We start from the raw sequence: 22,864 nt of genomic DNA on the forward strand, positions 1-22,864 counted from the left end.
ACAGAGTAGAACTCAGTGTTTACTGTCATTTTGTTGTTGGTGTGTTTTGTTTTTCCCTACCTCCTCTGTTCAAAAGTCATCTTCCTCAGAAAGCCTTACTACCTCACAAGGTTATCTTGTGAATTCCTGAAATGTTGTCTTCACTCCTGGTCAGTTCTGGGATAGCGTTTTATCCATAAAAGGTGCTTTAACAAATTGATCAATGGGTTGGAGAGAGAGATGTGTATGTCACCAGTTGAGGTATGTAGCAAATGGCATATTCTCTGCCCCCTAGATCGCCTGGGAGATGACCCTGAGCTGATGAAACCCTGAACAACAACACATAGACAGAAGTCGGGACTGATGGAGTGGGAGCCGACTGGTTACATCAGCAATTTTCCTATGCCTTTCACATACATGCTTGCTGCACTCTGTTAATTTGTAAATTTATATGCCTCACTCAACTACAATCTTCATTCAGAGCATGGTTCATGACTTATTTCCAAACTGCCTAGCACTACGCTTTGTACACTGAACAAATGTCATGTAAAAATAAGGAACGGAGATGTGCATAAGACTGAACCTGGAAACAGGCCAGGAGCTCTGATTGTTGAGTTGACGAGCGAATTCGCATAGTGCGGGGCAGGGGGTCGTGTTCTGCGGTATGAATGAAGACCCGGTCGGCCCTGGGTTTAAATCTCTGTTGGTTTTCCTTATTAGCAGCATCCCTCTGAGATTTTCCTCATCGGTAGAACTGGATGGTGACCACCAACGACTATTGTACTATTGTCACATAATAGTAACAAAGAATAAATAAGATCCCCTCTTATTAGAGGGGAATGGTGCCTGCGCGCAGGAAACGCCAACGTTAATTTCCCTCCCCAAAAGGCAACAAGGAAGTTATCCAATTCTCTGAGAAGGTCACCCGGGGTAATCTCAGCCCCGGGCTGGCCGGAGTGGCTCCGTCACTCAAATCTTTCCCTCCCTCCGCGAGGCAGCGCGTGCCAGAGAATAGGGGCCCGTCAGCGACGCCAGGCTAGCTCACAGCGGCGGGACTCAGAACCGGCCAGAGGCACCCGGCTTGAAGGGTCCGCTTCCTGCCCTTACGCTTCCGTTGGCTTCGTTTAAACAGGCCGCTTTCGACAGCACCCAATCAGGAAGCTCGATCTTCGGCCGCCGCCCAATGAGCGCGTGTAATGGGGGGAAAAAGGGCGTGAAGCCCAATCGCAGCGCCATCACACTTGAGGGCAAAGAGGTTAGGAAGCCGGCATGGCGCTCCGGTCAATAAAATCGATAGCTGGAAGCTGCCTGTGTTCCAGGCTAAGGCGGTGCGGGAGCAGCGCCGCCATCTTCCCCGAAGGCATCTTCCGGTGCCTTTCACCCAAGTTCGGGCAGGAGTTTCCTGAATAACAGCGAAAGGTTTCCGTTAGCCCCGCAAGGCGGCCGATTCCGATTCCCTCCGGGCCTCCCCAGGCACGCTCAGCCCCGGTCCGGCGGGGGCTCCCAAATCTCCGGGTCCGCCAGGGGTCCAGGCCGAGACGGGGAAGGCCGTGGCGCCGGCTTCTGGGGTCCAATGGCGCCACCTTCGGCTCCGCTCTCTGCGCGGGGACCAGGAGAGGCCAGACCCGGCCGGAGAAGGGGAAGGAGGCCGAGGGCGGTGAAGTTCGCAGACGTGGCCGTGTACTTCTCCACGGAGGAGTGGGGGTGTCTGCGCCCCGCGCAGAGGGCCCTGTACCGGGACGTGATGCGGGAGACCTACGGCCACCTGGGCGCGCTCGGTGAGGCCCGGCCCAATTCGCTTCCGCGGGGCCCGAAGGGATGGAGGAGCTTAGGGGCGGGGGTTGGGGGGACGGCAGAGTGTCCAGGGACCTGGCCTGCGACCAGGTTGTGTCAGGGGAGGAGGACAGGGTCTTGGCAGGAGATGACACCGGGTAGGTATTTACCCAGCGTTATCTAGGAGCTGGGCGTCTGACTGGTTCTCCTTCCCCAGGGTGCGCAGGTCCCAAACCAGCTCTCATCTCCTGGTTGGAACGAAATACCGATGATTGGGAACCGGCTGCTCTGGATCCGCAGGAGTGCCCACGGGGGGTAGCAGTCCAAAGAAGTGAGTGAAAAATGCCTGTGGAGGGCCTGCGGCCTCTAATGACTCAGTTTCAAGTTTTGGTAGCTAGGGGTTCCTCTGGCCCGTCCTGTAGTGCTTTACTTACTTACTGTGTTGGTTTTCATAACTTCAGGGTCTTGTCTCTCTGATGGTGTTGGGTGGGTCCACCATACAATGGTTTACCCATCAGTTTGCAAACTAATGGTCTGCAGTTCTCTATTGTGTGAATGAACCAGTGAGCTTTTCAAAGGAGTTACACTCCGGTGTCCTTCCCAGGATCCCTGTCCTCAGCTAGCTTTGAATTGGGCCCTGAGGCACCTGGTACCTTTCTGAGTTTTCCGGATTTTGGTTGAACGGATCTCATAGGGAACAGCTGCCTGGGATGTAGGGCCCTCTTTCTGCCCTTTTGGCGGGGTGACTGCTGATCAGTGCAGGAATCTGTACTCTTCTCAGGATCTAGCAAGGCTCTGATTGATGCCATTCAGGTAGAAGGACCCCAGATCCACCCACAGGGACGGATGTAACTGTCGGAGCTGGAGTTTTGGTGCCAGATTCTCTGAGACCAGTGCTATCTTTCCAAGATTCAGATCTGACCATGATACTTCCTTACTTAAAACCTGTTAGTTTGCGGGGCATCTGGGTGGCTCAGTCGGTTGAGCTTCTGACTTCGGCTCAGGTCATGATCTTGAGGTCCGTGAGTTCGGGCCCTGCATCGGGCTCTGTGCTGACAGCTCAGAGCCTGGAGCCTGCTTCGGATTCTGTGTCTCCCTCTCTTCTCTGTCCCTACCTGCGTGCCCCCCCTTAAAAATAAACATTAAATTTTTTTATTTTATTTTAAAAAAACGTGTCCGTTTTTGCCACGACAGGTTGGCAAATGGCTGTCAGTTATATCAAGTCACTTGGGGAACTTGGTAAAAAAAAAATACACAGATTTCCTGGACCCAGAACTATTGACTTACTCTTATGGATGTCTAGGCCATTTGTAACGGCCCCAGTCAGTTGGCATGTACGTTTAGATTTGAGAACCACTGGATAAAATATAGTTCAAGGCCCTATACAGCAGTGGTTCTCGGAGTATGGTCCTCAGACCAACAGCAGCATCAGTCAGGAAAGAATTAGAAATACAGATTCTTGGGCCCCATCCCAGACCTGCTGAATCCAAAATTGTCTCAATAAGTTATCCAGATGCTTCTGATCACAATAAAATTTGAGACCCATTGGCTTAGACGGCCTTAGAACCTAGAGCTCATAGCCATTATAGCTCATAGCCTATAGCCAGATCATAGCTCATTTGTTTCTGCTTCCTTGCCTTACACTTAACCTGTTCAAAAACTTTTAATTTGTAAAATCTGCATAACCTCCAAGAAACCTTTTCTGACTTCTCCAAATTGAGTTAGGGACTCCTGGAATCTCCTCTATTTCTATAGTAGTACGTCACCGTGGCACTGACACAGATTGTCTGTGGCACTAACACTCCTTGAGGAGGGGCTGAGTCTGTTTGTGTTCCAACCTGTAACACTGTCTTAGGCAAGGGTGGGGGCCCAGTATTTGTTAAATTAATTTCTCCCTGTGTTCCTGTAGAAACCAGAACCAGAAAGAAGAATGGAGACAAGGAAGTATTCCCACCTAAGGAGGCACCCCGAAAGGGGAAGCGAGGGCGGCGGCCCAGCAAACCCCGACTGATCCCCAGGCAGACGTCGGGGGGCCCCATCTGCCCAGACTGTGGTTGCACCTTCCCTGATCACCTGGCCCTGGAGAGCCACAAGTGTGCCCAGAATCTGAAGAAGCCTTACCCTTGCCCAGACTGCGGGCGCCGGTTTTCCTACCCCTCCCTGCTGGTCAGTCACCGGCGGGCACACTCTGGTGAGTGTCCCTATGTTTGCGACCAGTGTGGCAAACGTTTCTCCCAGCGCAAGAACCTCTCGCAGCACCAGGTTATCCACACAGGCGAGAAGCCCTACCACTGCCCTGACTGTGGCCGCTGCTTCCGCAGGAGCCGGTCCCTGGCCAATCACCGGACCACGCATACGGGTGAAAAGCCCCACCAGTGCCCTAGCTGCGGGCGTCGCTTTGCCTATCCCTCGCTGCTGGCCATCCACCAGCGCACACACACGGGGGAGAAGCCCTACACCTGCCTGGAGTGCAACCGCCGCTTCCGGCAGCGCACCGCCCTCGTCATCCACCAGCGCATCCACACTGGCGAGAAGCCCTACCCGTGTCCGGACTGTGAGCGGCGCTTCTCCTCCTCCTCCCGCCTGGTCAGCCACCGGCGGGTACACTCCGGGGAGCGTCCCTACGCCTGCGAGCACTGTGAGGCCCGCTTCTCCCAGCGCAGCACCCTGCTCCAGCACCAGCTCTTGCACACGGGGGAGAAGCCGTACCCCTGCCCAGACTGCGGACGTGCCTTCCGGCGGAGCGGCTCCCTCGCCATTCACCGCAGCACGCACACCGAGGAGAAGCTGCACGCGTGCGAAGACTGTGGCCGCCGCTTCGCCTACCCCTCGCTCCTGGCCAGTCACCGGCGCGTCCACTCGGGCGAGCGGCCCTACGCCTGCGACCTGTGCTCCAAGCGCTTTGCCCAGTGGAGCCACCTGGCCCAGCACCAGCTCCTGCACACCGGGGAGAAGCCCTTCCCCTGCCTGGAGTGTGGCCGTTGCTTCCGCCAGAGGTGGTCTCTGGCCGTCCACAAGTGTAGCCCCAGGGCCCCAAACTGTAGCGCTAGATCTGCTCTAGGGGGGGCCAGCCAGAAGGGCGATGCCCTTTAGTGTGGGAAGGACAGTGGCAGTTCATTTCAGTGCATGGAGGGGCCCAGGTCATACAGGGCAGAGTCAGAGCAAAAACCCAGGTTCCCTGCCGCAGAGACCTGAACTTCAGTGTATTCCACCACACTGGCTGCCTTACTGGATGTGTCGAGAACGGAGGGTCCCGTTAGGAGAGGTGACATCATTTGGTTGTTTCCCGGCTACCCTATCCTGAAAGAATTTCTGTGTGTGGATATCAGGACTGAGAGTTCTCCCGTCTGTTTTAGAGGCTGTTGGCTTTTGCTTTCTTGTCACAGGGGTTACCTGTCCTCTTGCATAGTCAGGAGAATCCCATACTCTGCCCCTTCTTCCATACGTGGTTAAAGCCAACCTGATCTAGCCCTCTTTTTACGACACTCCTGCCAAGTGTTTTGTTTTTTTGTTTTTTGTTTTTTTTTTTTACCCTTGCTTTAAAACCTCCCTTGACGGGGAGCTTACTACCTCACAAGGCAGGTCATTTCGTTGTGGGATAGCTCTGATCTTTAGAAGGCTGTTCAGGACCACATTCTCCTTCCCTATAAGCCTTGCCCAGAATATGTAATACTTCATGTGCGTGACAGCATTTCAGAGAACTCTATCACGACTGCTTTTGCCCCACGTTTTCAGGTTAAACAGCATCATTTGGTCCATCATTCCTTAAAGACAGGGTTTCAGTTCCCACACACATGCTCGCTCTCCAAACAGGTGCTGGGTTTTCAATGTTCCTTTTAAAGCCGGCACCACAGTGTGCACAGTACACCTCCTTGGTCTGTACTTGTCTCGGTGGCTCTAGATTGCACTGACTTTGGGGATGGTGGCACTGCACGGGGCTTCATTGGGTGACAGGCACCTAAATACCTAAGGTTTTTGTTTGTTTTTAAACCACATACTGTGAAGCTAAGTCTTCTGCAGCCTATGTTTGAAAAATTGGTTCCAGTGGGTCTGGGACATAGGCAAAATGAGCTCTGGGAGAGGACTGATTTTAAGGCAAAGCAGGGGAGCTATGGTCTAGCAGCAAGAGGCAAAACTGGGACCAGCTTGTACTTCATCCAGTGGATTTGGATTCGTTCCAGGCAGCCAGTGGCTGGAAAACCCTTGAGAACTGGGTCTCACCCTTCCCTGATTTCTCATCAGAATAAGGAGACATCAGCACAGACCTTCCAGGAGTCCTCAGCCAACATTTTTCATAAAATGGAGTGAGGCCATTCAAGGAGGGTAGAGTCAACAGTCATCAAGTTGTGCTCATGCCTGCCTTCCTCACATAAGCTCTCCAAAGCAGCAGCAGCAATGTGTCTTAATCTTTGATATGCCTCCCTGGTACCTACCCCTGAGTAGATGCTCAGTAAAGCTTTACCGCATTAAATGAACAAGGCCTACCACTTTGCCTTGGGTAGCTGCACCAAATTGGAATTTCCAAACATGACTTCTCTCCTATTCCAACGGCTGGAGTGGGTCATGTTCCTACCCCTATTGCTTGTTCCTTCGGCTCTCCTCATCTCAGCCCCAAAGTCGGGGAGCAGTTGGGGAACAGTGTTTGTAATTACCTCTGTTCTGGTGTTTAGCAAGTTGCATTGTAACTGTTTCTCCTTGGATGAATGGATGAGCTACCCCAAGACGGGTCGTACCAGATTGGGTCTCATTAAAATGTCTGATAAATGAATTATGTTCCTTGTGGAATTACTATTTATAAAATGTAAGTGTAGGTCCTTGACCAGAAATTTTTACAGTTTTGTTGTTGTTTTTAATGTCTATTTCTGAGAGAGCGGGAAAGGGGCAGAGAGAGGAGACTCCAGGCTCACCCACCTCTTTCTTTACCTAGGAATTTTGTAACTTTCTTTGGCCTGGATTGTAACTCCAAGACTTGGGAGCCACTGGTGGCCAAGTTCCAGTGTGTGGTCTGTGGAGGGTTGAGACGAGTGACAACTTACTAGGTTCCCTAAAGCACTTCAGTCTCAGGGTCCGTTCCATTGACCAGCTGTGATCCTGGCCCTGTTTTCAGTGGGAGATCCCAGTATCCTTCCAATAAACTCCCCCTTCTGTTTTAGGTAGAGTTTGTTACTTGCAACCAAAGAGCGAACGGATTCATAGTCCCAGTATGGATTTACCTCCCATCTGCCTTCATGTCTATGTACGAGCTGTGAAGAAGAAAAAATTGCAGGGTTGCTGAAAGCCCGCATGACGCCTTTCCTGATCTCCAACTTCAATTGAGCCTTCCTTATTACTTAAGTCTTCCCTCTGTCCTTCACCAGTGAAACACAAGGTTTCACATGGGAACTCTTAACATTCCACTCCCCACTGCCCCCACATTTACCAGTGTGACCACGAGTATTTACTTGCTTCCAGGAACCACCTCAGGGGACTCCCTTATGCACCATGATCGCCAACGAAGCTGTCCTTGGATTTCATCTACTGTCCTCTCAGGGACTTTGCTATTGTTCGTCTCTCCCCTTAATTTTATGGTTTCAGAGTCCCTCTCTTTGTTGGAACACACACATGCCAGTCTTTAAACATGATAAATATTTTTTAAGATTTTATTTTTAAGTAATATCTCATAACCCCAAGATCAAGAGTCACACACTCTACCAACTGAGCCAGGCAGGCGCCCCTCAGCTAAATATCTTGAAGGAGTAGCCTATGTTCACTTTATTCTTTGGCCTACTGCAACAGTATTGTAGCTACTTTGTTGAGCATTTAATGATCTGCCATGTACTGTGTTAAGTACCTTGTACACTCCAATCTAATTTGTAGGAGAACCCCTTCAAGTAAATGTTAGGAGACGCGCCATAATGTGTCTCCAACATTGCCCCGCATTCTGCTGAGTATGCCAAAAATGCAAGGCCCTGCCTTCAGCAAATTCTCCGACAAGCCGATTCAGACCTAGAGCCTCCTGAATGAGGAGGGGTTGGGTCCCTTGATGAAGGACTATGTTACACTGGCAAAAACATGCCGTGTATCTTCTAGCCTTTTCCAAATGGACCTGCAGCCATTTCCCAGAGTGGCAGGGCACAGGAAAAGGGGAAGTCACAAGAGTGTTCAGCGATTACTGGACACTGGATCTAGACATTTTCTAATTCTCGGGGATCCAAAACATGACTGTTAGTTCACCAGGCACAGTGGACTCATGGAGATCAGGCGGGTGTAGAAAAGCGTTGACTCAGCAGGCCTATGTTGCTTCAACCCTGCACATTTCAAAGAAAGTTCACCTTCAAGACTGGCACTTGGCTCACTCCTGCGAGATAAATTCTGAGCCCTTGTAATATTTGGCCTGATTAGGGTGTTTTGTATGCTGGAGGCCTCGAGTCACACTCTACCAGTCTGACCAGATGAGTTCATCCTAATAACGTGGTTTATGATGAATGCCTGTTTTTGCTCTGGGGGGCTGAGTCTGAGTAGCTGAGGTCAGTCATGTGGATACTCCATGTCTGTATGACTGACCCTCCCCCCGCCCCCAATGAAAACCCTAGACACCAGGGCTGAGTTTCTCTAGTTGGCAACGATTCACATGTATTGTCACAAATCCTTGTTGGGGGGATAAAGTGCATCTCTGCAACTCTACTGGACAAGGACACCTGGAAATTTCCAAGTTTGTGCCTGGTTTCTCCTGGGCTTTGCCCCATGCACCCTTTGCCTTGCTGATTTTTATCTGTGTCTTTTTGCTTTAATTAGCTACAAACTGGAGGATAGAAATAAAGGGGGGGAAATGCAAGGCCCTGACCACTCTTTCACTCTTTCCCCAGCCATTTCTTAGGGTTGTGTTTGCATGAAGCAACTGTCAGGGAGAAATAGTGTCTCTACATGGGACAAAGAGCAGCTTCTTCCTACTTGCCATGAAACGCCAGGTTCCCCCAGCTCATTGTTCCTCCCCCACAGTGCAACTCTGTGTGTCTAGAATCCACTGGGCCCCTCCGTGTCGTCTCTGTGGAGCTTAGGAGGCAAAAGAACCAATGCATATGTGATGCTCAGGTGACGTGTGCCATGAATAAGGTCTTTTGTCTCTGACATTGGAGTCTCTTGTCCTCTGCCAGCATCCATGAAACAACAGACTAATTTTTTTACTTTGTAAGTAGGGTAACCTTCACTTGCACACCTGACAATAGGTATTATTTCCCTTTAATAGAGGAGGCTCAGTGATATATTAAGGAACTGGTCCAGGATCACATATCTGGTACATCTAAGGGCCATGATTTCCAAGCCAGGTCTCACTCCAAACCTAGCTGCGAGACAAGGTATTACAACACAGAAACTGTCCTTTAAGACGCCTTGATGACTCAGCAAATCAATGATTTAGTTTTTATCTTTTTTACCTTAGTTTTCCTACCAGAGCTCTCATGTAACTTAGCTTTCATGCCTCATATTCTTCTAGTGTTCCTGGCATTTCTTGTGGTTCCTTCTAGTGTGTACACGTAGGAATTCCTTCTCAGTGTTTCTTGTGAAATGTACACGTTTTCCCAAATTCCAAGAACAATCCGTCAAGAAACTGGGAAAGTGCAAAAAATGTATCATAATTCTCCTGTGAGCTAAAGCTTAACAATAAACATAGAGAAAGAAGGTGCTGGTTTGGAAGGGGTCATTAAAAGCAAGAGCAGGAAATGCTGACTGTGCAGAGTTGAAAGTGAATGTCAACACACCTGTGAAAGGGGCAGGAGCAACTAGAATAAAAGATATCACAACAAGGGCGCCTGGATGGCTCAGTCAGTTAAGCATCTGACTCTTGATTTTGGCTCAGGTCATGGTCTCACGGTTTCTTGAGTTGGAGCCCCGAGTCCCCGCGTCAGGCGCTGACAGGGTAAACCCTGCTTGGGATTCTTTCTCTCTCTCTGCCCCTCTCCCACTCATGCTCGCTCGTTCTCAAAATAAATAAATAAATAAAAGCTATCACAACAGGATCAGGTAATGTTACCTGTAGCTGTGGCCACGTTGGAAGCCTGTGTTCCTGGTCCTGTCTGCTGCTAATCAAGAGTCATTCTTGCAAATAAAGTGTTATATTCACAGGATACTTTGCACAAATCTATAAATGGTGTTAGAGAAATAAGTTTTGGAAGCAAAATAAGTTGGTCTCTTTAAAAAAAATTTTTGTTTAAATCTTTATTTTTGAGAGAGAGAGAGAGAGAGAGAGAGATACAAAGTGCAAGCGAGGGAGAAGCAGACAGAGGGGGAGACACAGAATCTGAAGCAGGCTCCAGGCTCTGAGCTGTCAGCACAGCGCCTGACGCGGGGCTCGAACTCATGGACTGTGAGGTCATGACCTGAGTGGAAGTCAGACGCTCAACCGACTGAGCTACCCAGACACCCCAAAATACTTTTTTTTTAAATTAAAAAAATTTTTTTTAACGTTTATTTATTTTTGAGACAGAGGCAGAGCATGAACGAGGGAGGGCCAGAGAGGGACGGAGACACAGAATCTGAAACAGGCTCCAGGCTCTGAGCTGTCACCACAGAGCCTGACGTGGGGCTCGAACCCACAAACCGTGAGATCATGACCTGAGCTGAAGTCGGACGCTTAACCAACTGAGCCACCCAGGCGCCCCCCCAAAATACTCTTAAAGTACTGTGAGAGCTACAAAACTGTGGACTGTTGTGGTAAAATATACATAAAATTTACCATCTTAACCATTTTTAAGTATACAATTCAGTGGCATTAAGTACATTCACAATGTTTTATAACCTGCCACTATTTCCAGAACTTCTTCATCATCCCACAGACACTATGTACCCATGAAGTAATAAACAAATACATGAATGTTGCATTTGCAATTTTGATAGTTATTACCAAATTGCTTTCCAAGGAGGTTGTATGAATTTACACTCCCATCAGCAATATGTGGGAGTGTCTCTACCACCTGTGAGAACACAGTGCGTCATTCATTGCTTCATTCAACAGATATTTTGGGCAACTGCCACAGGCCATGTAATGTCTGCCCTCATGGAGATTCGAGGCTAAAGAAAAAAATAAATAATGTCAGGAAGCGGTCAGTGCAGGATGAGGGGATGAAAGTGATGAGGGGGATTATTTTGGGACAGGAGTGTCAACAAACTTTTTTTTTTTAAGATTTTATATATATATTTTTTTCTTTCCAACGTTTTTTTTTAAATTTATTTTTGGGACAGAGAGAGACAGAGCATGAACGGGGGAGGGGCAGAGAGAGAGGGAGACACAGAATCGGGAACAGGCTCCAGGCTCCGAGCCATCAGCCCAGAGCCTGACGCGGGGCTCGAACTCACGGACCGCGAGATCGTGACCCGGCTGAAGTCGGACGCTTAACCGACTGCGCCACCCGGGCGCCCCCAAGATTTTATATTTTTTAAAGTTATTGCTACACCCAACATGGGGCTCAAACCCACAACCCGGAGGTCAAGAGTCGCCGCACACTCCACTGACTGAGCCAGCCAGCTGCCCCAGCAAACTTATTTTTTAAATTAATTAATTAATTTTGAGAGAGGGGTGGGGGAGAGAGAGAAGAGAGAATGAGTGGGGTAGGGGCAGAGAGAGAGGGAGAGAGAGAATCCCAAGCAGTCCGCCCCATCAGTGCAGAGCCTGATTCGGGGCTCGAACTCAAAAAAACTGTGAGATCATGACCTGAGCCAAGATCAAGAATCAGACACCTGGAGCACCTGGGTGGCTCAGTTGGTGAAGCATCCGACTTGAGCTCAGGTCATGATCTGGTTCGTGAGTTCAAGCCCCAAATCCAGCTCTGTGCTGACAGCTGGGAGCCTGGAGCCTGTTTTGGATTCTGTTACCTGTAGCTGTGGCCACGTTGGAGGGGCCATGTCTCTCTCTCTCTCTCTCTCTCTCTCTCTCTCTCTCTGCTCCTCTCCGGCTCGAACTGCCTCTCTCAAAAATAAATAGACGTTAAAAAAAGTTTTTTAAGGGGCGCCTGGGTGGCTCAGTCGGTTAATCGTCCGACTTCAGCTCAGGTCATGATCTCACAGTCCATGAGTTTGAGCCCTGTGTCGGGCTCTGTGCTGACAGGTCAGCGCCTGGAGCCTGCTTCGGATTCTGTGTCTCCCTCTCTCTTTTCCCCTCTCCTGCTCATGTTCTGTCTCTCTCTGTCTCAAAAATACCTAAAAACATTAAAAAAATTTTTTTTAAGTTTTTTTTTTTAATATAAAAAAGAAAAAAAGAGTCAGACACTTAACTGACTGAGCCACTCAGGCGCCCCCCAGCAAACTTTTTGATCCTTACTCATCTGATAGGTGAAAAATACTATCATTCAATTTTAGTTTGCATTCCTCTATTAGGAGTGACTTTTAAAAAGTAGGCTCCACACCCAGCGCGGAGCCCAAGGCAGGGCTTGAACTCAAGACCCTCAGATCATGACCTGAGCCAAGATCAAGAGTCAGACACTTACCCAACTTAGCCACCTAGGTGCCTCTGATTAATTTTTCAAATGCTTTAAGAGATCCCTGTATTTTCTTTTACATGAATTGTCGTTTATATTATTTTTTTGTTGCTAGTCTTTGTCTTCTGCATTTGTAGTTTTTAAAAAATTTTTAAAAATTTACAGTCAAGTTAGTTATCATATAGTGTAACAGTGATTTCAGGAGTAGATTCCTTAATGCCCCTTACCCATTTAGCCCATCCCCCCTCCACAACCCCTTCAGTAACCCTGTTTGTTCTCCATATTTAAGAGTCTCTTTTGTTTTGTCCTCCTCCCTGTTTTTATATTATTTTTGCTTCCCTTCCCTTATGTTCATCTGTTTTGTATCTTAAAGTCCTCATATGAGTGAAGTCTTTCTCTGACTGACTAATTTCACTTAGCATAATACCCTCCAGTTGCATCCACATAGTTGCAAATGGCAAGATTTCATTCTTTTTGATTGCCGAGTAATACTCCATCGTATATATATGCCACATCTTCTTTATCCATTCATCCATCGATGGACATTTGGGCTCTTTCCATACTTTGGCTATTGTTGATAGTGCTGCTATAAACATTGGGGTGCATGTGTCCCTTCGAAACAGCCAACCTGTATCCCTCGGATAAATACCTAGTAGTGCAATGGCTGGGTCATAGGGTAGTTCTTTTAATTTTTTTGAGGAACCTCCACACTGTTTTCCAGAGTGGCTGCACCAGTTTGCATTCCCACCAGCATTGCAAAAGAGATCCTTTCTCCGCATCCTTGCCAACATCTGTCGTTGCCTGAGTTGTTAATGCATTTGTAGTTCTTAAATAAGGAAATTAGTCCTTTGGGATATAATTTGCGAATATTTTTCTTAATTTGTCATTGTATATTGACTTCTTTTTAAAATTATTTTATTTTTAAATGTTTATTTATTTTGAAAGACAGGGAGAAAGAGCCAGTGGGGGAGGAGCAGAGACACAGAGAATCCCAAGCAGGCTCTGCGTGGTCAGTGCGCAGAGCTGGATGTGGGGCTTGAACTCAAGAAACCATGAGATCACAACCTGAATAAAAATCAAGAGTCAGATGTTTAACTGACTGAGCCACCCAGGTGCCCCTTTTTTAAATTATTTAAAAATTGAAAAAAAAGGTTATTTATTTTGAGAGTGAGCGGGGGGGGGGGGGGGGGGGGGGGGGGGGGGGGGGGGGGAGGAGGAGGGGGAGAGAGAGAGAGAGAGAGAGTCCCATGCAGACTCCAAGCCCTCAGTACAGAGCCCCACTTGGGGCTCAACCCCACGAACCATGAGATCATGACCTGAGCTGAGATCAAGAGTTGGATGCTTAACTGCCTGAGCCTCCCAGGTGCCCCTATTGTAAATATTTTTCTAGTGAAATGTTAGTTTTCATTATTCAGTGCCACACGTTGTGCTTTGACTCATATTGTTTCCTCCAAGTTCATCTGGGAAGGGTGGTGGTTTGCTGGGGAACCGCACAAAACATGGAATACTTCACAAATTTGCTTGTCATCCTTGAGCAGGGGTCACGCTAATCTTCTCTGTATCATTCCAATTTTAGTATGTGTACTGCTGAAGTGAGCCCTGTATGCCTATTTTTAATCTAAAATGAAAAATACTTTTGGGGTGCCTGGCTGGCTCAGTTGGAAGAGCATGTGACTCTTGATCTCTGGGTCATGAGTTCGAGCCTCATGCTGGGTGTAGAGACTACTAAAAATAAATAAACAAATAAAACTTAAAAAAATGAAAAATACTTTGAATTTTGGCCCTTGATTCCAACTGTTATAATTTCCCGGATTTTAATATTATAAACAAAACATTTGTTAGTTGTGCTGTAGTTGATTTGGGGGTACTGTAACTCAACATATAATTTCCCACCTCAGTGTCCAGGTTGTACCTTGCTTACTCTATCATGTTTTATACTTCATAATATTCTTTTGGTCCTTAAAAGAAAAAAAAAATCATGTAGGAAAACGATGTGGAAAAAAAGAAACATGATGTGAGTAGCAAAATTTATATTTTTCTTTTTTAAAATGTTTATTTATTTTTGAGAGAGAGACAGAGCATGAGCAAGGGGGGTACAGAGAGAGAAGGAGACAGAGCGCGTGAGTGAGTGAGCAGGGGAGGGGCAGAGAGGGAGACACAGAATCCAAAGCGGGGCTCCAGGCTCTGAGCTGTCAGCACAGAGCCTGACATGGGGCTTGAACCCATGAACCGTGAGATCATAACCTGAGCCAAAGTCAGCTGCTTAACCGACTGAGCCACCCAGGTGCCCCCATTTTTCTTTTCTAGCCAATACTGGGCCCCTCTGTTCTGTTGCTTTTTCTTCCTCCACCTCCTTTCACTTATTCCACACTGCATAGCAAAAGATTAATGGGTGATAGTGATACAGTGCTTGTAAGGAAGGAACTTGCCATATTTCTTACAACAGACATTGTTGGACTATTTGCCAAAGCACACTTGACTCGGTGGGGAGCTTTTGTACTTTTTCTTGCAGGAAACACAGCCACCTTTGGAACTATAGTTTTCTTGGCCTTTGGGAGCAATGATGACTTCAGTTGGCAGCAGTGGAGCAAAGGAATCACTGATCTATCAGCAACTGGACGCTTTGTCATTTGGTGGCAAACAAGAGACAGGAATAATGCTAAACGAAATAATAGCAAACCTCTTAGGGTTGATATAGGTACTCACCTTTTACTTTTATTGTACACAGTATTTTCACAGGGACTTGCTAATGCATTTAAAAGGTTTTTATCTTTTGGAGGAAAAAAATAACCCAAATCTCCATACTATAGGCACAATAGAAGGACCTTACAACATTTTCACGTTAAGTCATTATGCTCCCATTTAGGTCACAGCACAGGCCACTCCCCAGCCACCGAGGGAGGAACTGATTAAATGGGAGAAATTTATTAAATAAGAGAAAATAAAATTTCCTTCTAGAAACCTTTACATTTATGATCAATTGATTTTCTTTCTTTCCTTTTGAAGTTGGCTCCACACCCAACAAGGGGCTTGAATTCATGACCCGGAGATCAAGAGTTGCATGTTCTACGGACTGTGTCAGCCAGGTGCCCCTATAAGCAGCTGATATTCAACAAAAATGCGAAGACAATCCAAAAAGTGAAATAGTCTTTTCAACAAAGGGTGGTGAAACAACTGGATATCCACATACAAAAGAATGAAGCTGGATCCCTATCTTCAACCACAAACAAAACTTAACTCAAAGGAGCGCCTGGCTGGCTCAGCTGGTACAGCATGTGGCTATTGAATCTCAGGGTCATGGGTTCAAGCCCCACACTGGGGATAGACATTACTTACTTAATTTATTTATTTTTGATAGACAGAGAGAGAGACAGAGCACAAGTGGCGGAGGGGCAGAGAGAGAAGGAGACACAGAATCCAATGCAGGCTCCAGGCTCCGAGCTGCCAGCACAGAGCCCAATGTGGGGCTCGAACTCACAAACCGCAAGATCATCACCTGAGCTGAAGTCTGACACTTAACCAACTGAGCCACTCAGGCGCCCCGAGATTACTTTAAAAAAAAAACAAATCTAAAAAAAAAATTAACTCAATATGGACCGTAGACCTAATTGTAAAAACTAAAACACTTAGAAGGCGGTGCCTGGGTGGCTCAGTCAGTTGAGTGTCTGATTCTTGGTTTTGGCTTAGGTCATGGACCATGGAATGGAGCCCCATATCAGGCTCTGCGCTGACAGCAAGGTGCCTGCTTAGGCTTCTCTCCCTATAAGTAAGTGAATGAATGAATGAATGAATGAATGAATAAGGAAATAAACACTCTTAGAAAAAAAACATTGGTGTCAATCTGCAATCTTGGGCCAGGTGGTTTGGTGTTAATCTGGATCTTGGGCCCTTTTCAAGTTTGTTTGTTTATTTATTTATTTATTTATTTATTTATTTATTTATTTAGAGAGGGAGCATGAGAGGGGTAGGGACAGAGGGAGAGGGAGAGAGAGAATCCTAAGCAAGCTCTGTACTGTCAGCACAGAGCCTGATGTGGGGCTTGAACTCACAAACTGCGAGATCATGACCAGAGCTGAAACCAAGAGTTGGATGCTTAACCGACTGAGCCACCCAGGTGCCTCTGGTCTGGCAATGGTTTTAGATATGACACAAAAAGGACAAATGACAAAAGATATGCACTAATTAAATCAAGATTAAAACTTGTGTTTCAAAAGATACCTTGGAGAGAATTAAAAGACAATCTACTGAATGGGAGAAAATATTCCCAAATGAAAGGAATTTGAATCCATAAACTCTTACACTGACGCTAGACAAAGACATTATAAAAAAAGAAAATTCTATGGGGCGCCCGGGTGGCTCAGTCGGTTGCACATCCGACTTCTGCTCAGGTCATGGTCTCACAGTTTGTGAGTTCCAGTCTCATGCTGGGCTCATTAGCAATGAACAATCCAGAAAGGTAATTAGGAAAACAATTCCATTTATAATAGCATGAAGAAGAATAAAATACTTAGGAGTAAATTCAAGTAAGGAGGCAAAAGACTTGTACATTCAAAACTATGAAATACTGCTGAAAGAAATTAAAGACCTAAATAAATAGAAAGATATCCGTGCTCATGGATTGGAAGACCTAATATTGTTAAGATGCCAGCAATACCCAAAGAAATCTACAGATTCAGTGTAATCAAATCAAAATCCTAAAGGTGATGACGTTTTGAGAGAGGTGGTGGTTGCAAAACATTGTGAATGCTCTAAATGCCACTTAATTGTACTTTAAAAATGGTTAATCACAGGTGCCTGCCTCTGGCTCAGATCACGATCTCACGGCTCGTACGTTCAAGCCCCGCGACGAGCTCTGTGCTGACAGCTCAGAGCCTGGAGCCTGCTTCGGATTCTGTGTCTCCCTCTCTCTCTGCTCCACCCCGCCCCTCACCCTGCTAAAAAAAAAAGCATTAAAAAAATTTTTTTTAATGGCTAATCATGCTTTGTCTAGGCAATATGCAGTTTGCTTCTCTTTTCTTTTTCTCCCAACATTTTATTTTGAAAGTTTTCAAACACACAATAAAGTTGAAGGAATTTTACAGTGACCACCCATATATTTACCACCTCACCTCATTCTAGCATTAACATTTTACCGTACTTGTACTTGCCTTATCATGTAACTATCCATCTCTCTACCAGACCATTTCCTTTTTTGATGCACTTCAAAGAAATTGTCAACATCAGTACACATGACCCCTGAACATTTCAGCATGCACACTATTAGCTAGAGGGCAATAATATTTGCTTTACATATTTTTGAGTTAAACTTACATAGAATAAAATGAAAATAAATTTTAAGAATTTGCTAAGCTGGCACAAAAACAGACACATAGACCAATGGAATAGAATAGAAACCCCAGAACTAGACCCACAAACGTATGGCCAACTCATCTTTGACAAAGCAGGAAAGAACATCCAATGGAAAAAAGACAGTCTCTTTAACAAATGGTGCTGGGAGAACTGGACAGCAACATGCAGAAGGTTGAAACTAGACCACTTTCTCACACCATTCACAAAAATAAACTCAAAATGGATAAAGGACCTGAATGTGAGACAGGAAACCAGCAAAACCTTAGAGGAGAAAGCAGGAAAAGACCTCTCTGACCTCAGCCGTAGCAATCTCTTACTCGACACATCCCCAAAGGCAAGGGAATTAAAAGCAAAAGTGAATTACTGGGACCTTATGAAGATAAAAAGCTTCTGCACAGCAAAGGAAACAACCAACAAAACTAAAAGGCAACCAACGGAATGGGAAAAGATATTTGCAAATGACATATCGGACAAAAGGCTAGTATCCAAAATCTATAAAGAGCTCACCAAACTCCACACCCGAAAAACAAATAACCCAGTGAAGAAATGGGCAGAAGACATGAATAGACACTTCTCTAAAGACATCCAGATGGCCAACAGGCACATGAAAAGATGTTCAACGTCGCTCCTTATCAGGGAAATACAAATCAAAACCACACTCAGATATCACCTCACGCCAGTCAGAGTGGCCAAAATGAACAAATCGGGAGACGATAGATGCTGGAGAGGATGTGGAGAAACGGGAACCCTCTTGCACTGTTGGTGGGAATGCAAATTGGTGCAGCCGCTCTGGAAAGCAGTGTGGAGGTTCCTCAGAAAATTAAAAATAGACCTACCCTATGACCCAGCAATAGCACTGCTAGGAAGTTATCCAAGGGATACAGGAGTACTGATGCACAGGGGCACTTGTACCCCAATGTTTATAGCAGCACTCTCAACAATAGCCAAATTATGGAAAGAGCCTAAATGTCCATCAGCTGATGAATGGATAAAAAAATTGTGGTTTATATACACAATGGAGTACTACATGGCAATGAGAAAGAACGAAATATGGCCCTTTGTAGCAACGTGGATGGAACTGGAGAGTGTGATGCTAAGTGAAATAAGCCATACAGAGAAAGACAGATACCATATGTTTTCACTCTTATGTGGATCCTGAGAAACTTAACAGAAACCCATGGAGGAGGGGAAGGAAAAAAAAAAAAAAAGAGGTTAGAGTGGGAGAGAGCCAAAGCATAAGAGACTGTTAAAAACTGAGAACAAACTGAGGGTTGATGGGGGGTGGGAGGGAGGGGAGGGTGGGTGATGGGTATTGAGGAGGGCACCTTTTGGGATGAGCACTGGGTGTTGTATGGAAACCAATTTGACAATAAATTTCATATATTAAAAAAAAAAAAAAAAAGAATTTGCTAAGCATACACCCAAACCTCCATCAAGAGATAGAACATCACTATCACCCTACAAAGTTCCCTCATGGCCTTTCCTAGTTAAACCCATTCCCCTCCCTCCAGAGACTACTGCTCTAATTATGTTGCCACTACAGATTCAATTACGCTGTCATAAAACATCACATAAATGGAATCCTAAGTGTGTGTTCTTTCATGCAGCAAAATGTCTTTATTGCTTCTCTTTTAGATCTTCAATTCTAGAATTCAGAGCTAGGAGAGTGCTCACATCCCCAACACAGTATTTGACAAAGCTCAGAAATTGCTATTCATTAGTGTTACCTGTGTTGGTTCCCCACTGCTACTGTAAGAAATTACCAAACTAAGAGGTTTAAAATAACACAAATTTATTATCTCACAATTCTGCAGGTCAGAAGTCTGAAAATAGGTCTTCCAGGACTAAAGTCAAGGTGTCAGCAAGGTCGCATTCTCCAAACTCTAGAGAATCCATTCCTTGCCCTTTCCAGCCTCTCGAGGCTGCCCCGAGTCCTCGATTTGTGGTCCCTTTCCAGCAATGCGTCACTCCCACCTCTGTTTTTGTTGGCACATCTTCTTTGACACTGATCTTCCTGCCGCCTCCCTCCCTTTTTGTTTACATAACTCATTTATTACAGGCTAGCAGTGTTTCAAATGAAGAAAGACTCCTCCGGTCCTCAGAATTCACTGTGACAACGGAAGTGGTCTTGTAGGTCCAGGCACCACCGGCTACTCTTTTCATGCAGGCACTACGATGCCAGATCCCCACAGTTCACGTCTTCACCCTTGTTTTGCCACAGAAGGAGCAAACGTACTTGGAGTGCTGGCTTATTTCAATTTTCTTCACCATTTTCCTGAGGGAGGCAAATGGGTCCTGTATTTACCGACAATTCTGACCTTCTTGGGGCATTTTAGCCATGTCACTGCAAACTAGGTCTGAGCCCAGACAGGACCCTCTTGCCTCCCTTTTATAAGGATCGTTGTGATTACATGAGACCCCCTGGGATAATCCATGATAGTCTTCCCATCTCAAAATCCTTGGCTTAATCACAACTGCAAAGTTCTGTTTGCCGATGTAACATATTCACAGGTTTCAGGGGTTAGAACATGGACATTCTGGGGTCCACTATTCTGTCTGCCATGTCACCTGAATAAATAAAAGACCGTAAAACCATGCTTCTCAAACCGGGTAGCCTGAAGATAGAAAAGAAATATGGTACATATTCTGGATACGCTTCTTATGGATTTGGGAGACAATTTTACTAACTTAAATTAATAAATGGCTTAAAACACTAGACTTCCCCTCTGAGTCAGAAATTCTGCTTCTATGATTTATTCTACAGACACGCTCATATATGTGCCTAAAGAAGTATATCTAAGGCGGGGGGCAGTGCATGTGTGGCTCAGTTGGTTGAGCATCTGACTCTTAATTTCAGCTCAGGTCATGATGTCAGGGTTCCTGAGTTCCAACCCTGAGTCAGACTCTGCACTGACAGCGCAGAGCCTGCATGGGATTCTCTCTCTCTGCCCGCACCCCAACCCCAACCCCCCTCTCTCTCAAAATAAATAAATAAACTTAAAAAAAAATCATATCTAAGGATGTGATTACATTATTTTATGGCAGTAAGACTGGAAAAAAACTAACTGACCATTAACAGAAAATGAACTAGATAGGGGCACCTGGGGGCTCAGTCGGTTGAGCATCTGACTTCAGCTCAGGTCACGACCTCATGGTCAGCTGTGCTGATAGCTTGCTCAGAACCCTGGAGCCTGCAGGGGATTCTGTGTCCCCTCTCTCTGCCCCTCCCCCACTCACGCTCTGTCTCTGTCACTCAAAATTAAATAAATGTTAAAAAAAATTGTTAATACATTTTTAATAATTTTTTTTAATTACAAAAAAGAAAATGAACTAGACAAACTGTTCCATCCATAGTGGAACACTATGTACGCAGCCATTAAAAAAAGCAGATCTATATGTACTGAAATTGAACAATCTGCAAGGTGCATCAAGTGAGAAAAGAAAGCAAAGTGAACAGTGTTTTTATTATACTACTTATGAAAGGAAGAAAATGTATCCTTTCATGTACCTAAATTATCTCAGGAAGGACACAAGAAACTGGCAATAGAGGTTGTCTCTAGGAAGGGGGAAGGGGAGGGGAGTAGAGGAAGGAGACTTTTTTTTGTTTTAATTGAAGCATAACACACATATGTAAGTGTACGTACAGGTCAATTTTCACAGTCTGAACACATCTGCATAACCAGTGCCTAGATCAAGAAACAGAATATTGGGGTGCCTGGGTGGCTCAGTGGGTTGAATGTCCAACTCTTGATTGTGACTCAGGTCATGATCCCAGGGTTGTGGGATTGAGCCCCATGTCAGGCTCTGTGCTGGGCATGGAGCCTGCTTGGGATTCTCTCTCACTCCTTCTGCCCCTCCCCCTTGCTCACAGGCATTCTCTAAACAAAAAGAAAAAAAAGAAAGAAAGAAACAGAATATTACCAGCACTGGGGCGCCTGGGCAGCTCAGTTGGTTAAGCGTCTGGCTTCGGCTCAGGTCATGATCTCGCGGTTCCTGAGTTCGAGCCCCGAATCAGGCTCTGTACTGACAGCTCAGAGCCTGGAGCTGCCCCCAGATTCTGTGTCACCCTCTCTCTCTGCCCCTCCCCTGTTCATGTTCTGTCTCACTCTCTCAAAAATAAATAATAAAAACATTAAAAAAAATTAAAAACAGAATATTACCAGCACTTTATTTTTAAATGTTTATTAACTTTTGAGAGACAGAGCGTGAGTGGGGGAGGGCCAGAGGAAGAGGGAGACACAGAAACTGAAGCAGGCTCCAGGCTCCACACTGTCAGCACAGAGCCAGACGAGGGGTGCCAACTCACAAGCTGTAAGATCATGACCTGAGTTGGATGTTTAACCAACTGAGCCACCCAGGTGCCCTGCTTTATTTATTTACTTCAATGTTTATTTATTTTTGAGAGTGAGAGAGAAGGCACACGAGCAGGGGAGCGGCAGAGAGAGAGGGAGACAGAGGATCCCACGCAGGCTCTATACTGTCAGCACAGAGCTGGACATGGGGCTTGAACTCATGAACCATGAGATCATGACCTGAGCCAAAATCAAGAATGGACACTTAACTGACTGAGCCACCCAGGCACCCCTACTTATTTATTTTAAAGTAATCTCTACACCCAACGTGGGGCTCAAATTTATGACCCTGAGAGCAAGGCTCCACTGACTGAGCCAGTCAGCCACCCCATTATCAGCACTTTACAAACAAAAAGCTTGGATTAGTTTTGCCTGTTTTTATATTTTATGTAAATTGAATCACATATTACATACTATTTTTGTGTCTGGCTTTTTTTGCTCAACAGTATGTCTGTAAGATTCATCCATATTATGCATGTAGTTCTAGATTATTCATTCTCATTTCTAAATAATATTCCATGAATAGTATTCCAATGATTTATTTATTCATTCTTCTACTGTTGTGAATAGGTTGTTGGCTACTGCAACTAATGTTGCTTGAACATTTGAGTACGTGTCGTTCAGTAAACCTATGTATGCACTTCTTCTGATTATGTGAGTAGGAGTGGAATTGCTGGGTCATAGATAGGCATGCAAATCTTTAGCTTTAGTAGATACGGACAGTTTTCCAAAGTTGTACCAATTTACACTCCACCTGTAGTATAAGAACGTTCAACATGTTCAAAACTTACTTTTGACTATGCACTCTATTGAATTTGACTATATTATGAAATAGAATGCATATCCACATGAATTGTATAGCTAGATTATGTCTTCAAAGTGGTTTCACTGTACGGATGGACAGTTTTTTGTTATATCCGCAGAACTTTCCTTCTCTGCTCCCATGAATACTACTTGGTTGGA

General features: G+C 45.8%; 1 protein-coding gene and 1 non-coding gene across 2 annotated transcripts; one reads left to right on the forward strand and one right to left on the reverse strand.

The window, feature by feature from the left end:
- The first annotated feature begins 983 nt into the window (after positions 1–983).
- LOC102953474 (zinc finger protein 689) lies at positions 984–6,520 on the forward strand. Its single transcript, XM_042971884.1, has 3 exons — positions 984–1,757; positions 1,970–2,083; positions 3,662–6,520. The coding sequence occupies exons 1-3, from the start codon at positions 1,553–1,555 to the stop codon at positions 4,843–4,845; spliced, it is 1,503 nt and encodes a 500-aa protein (XP_042827818.1). The 5' UTR covers positions 984–1,552; the 3' UTR covers positions 4,846–6,520.
- A 7,173-nt stretch (positions 6,521–13,693) lies between these two features.
- Positions 13,694–13,800, reverse strand: LOC122234779. Its single transcript, XR_006212733.1, has one exon. It is a non-coding gene; the product is annotated as a U6 spliceosomal RNA (small nuclear RNA).
- Positions 13,801–22,864: the final 9,064 nt, after the last annotated feature.

The sequence above is a fragment of the Panthera tigris genome, chromosome E3 (genome assembly GCF_018350195.1).
Source record: "Panthera tigris isolate Pti1 chromosome E3, P.tigris_Pti1_mat1.1, whole genome shotgun sequence".
In the NCBI taxonomy this organism is placed as follows: Eukaryota; Metazoa; Chordata; class Mammalia; order Carnivora; family Felidae; genus Panthera; species Panthera tigris.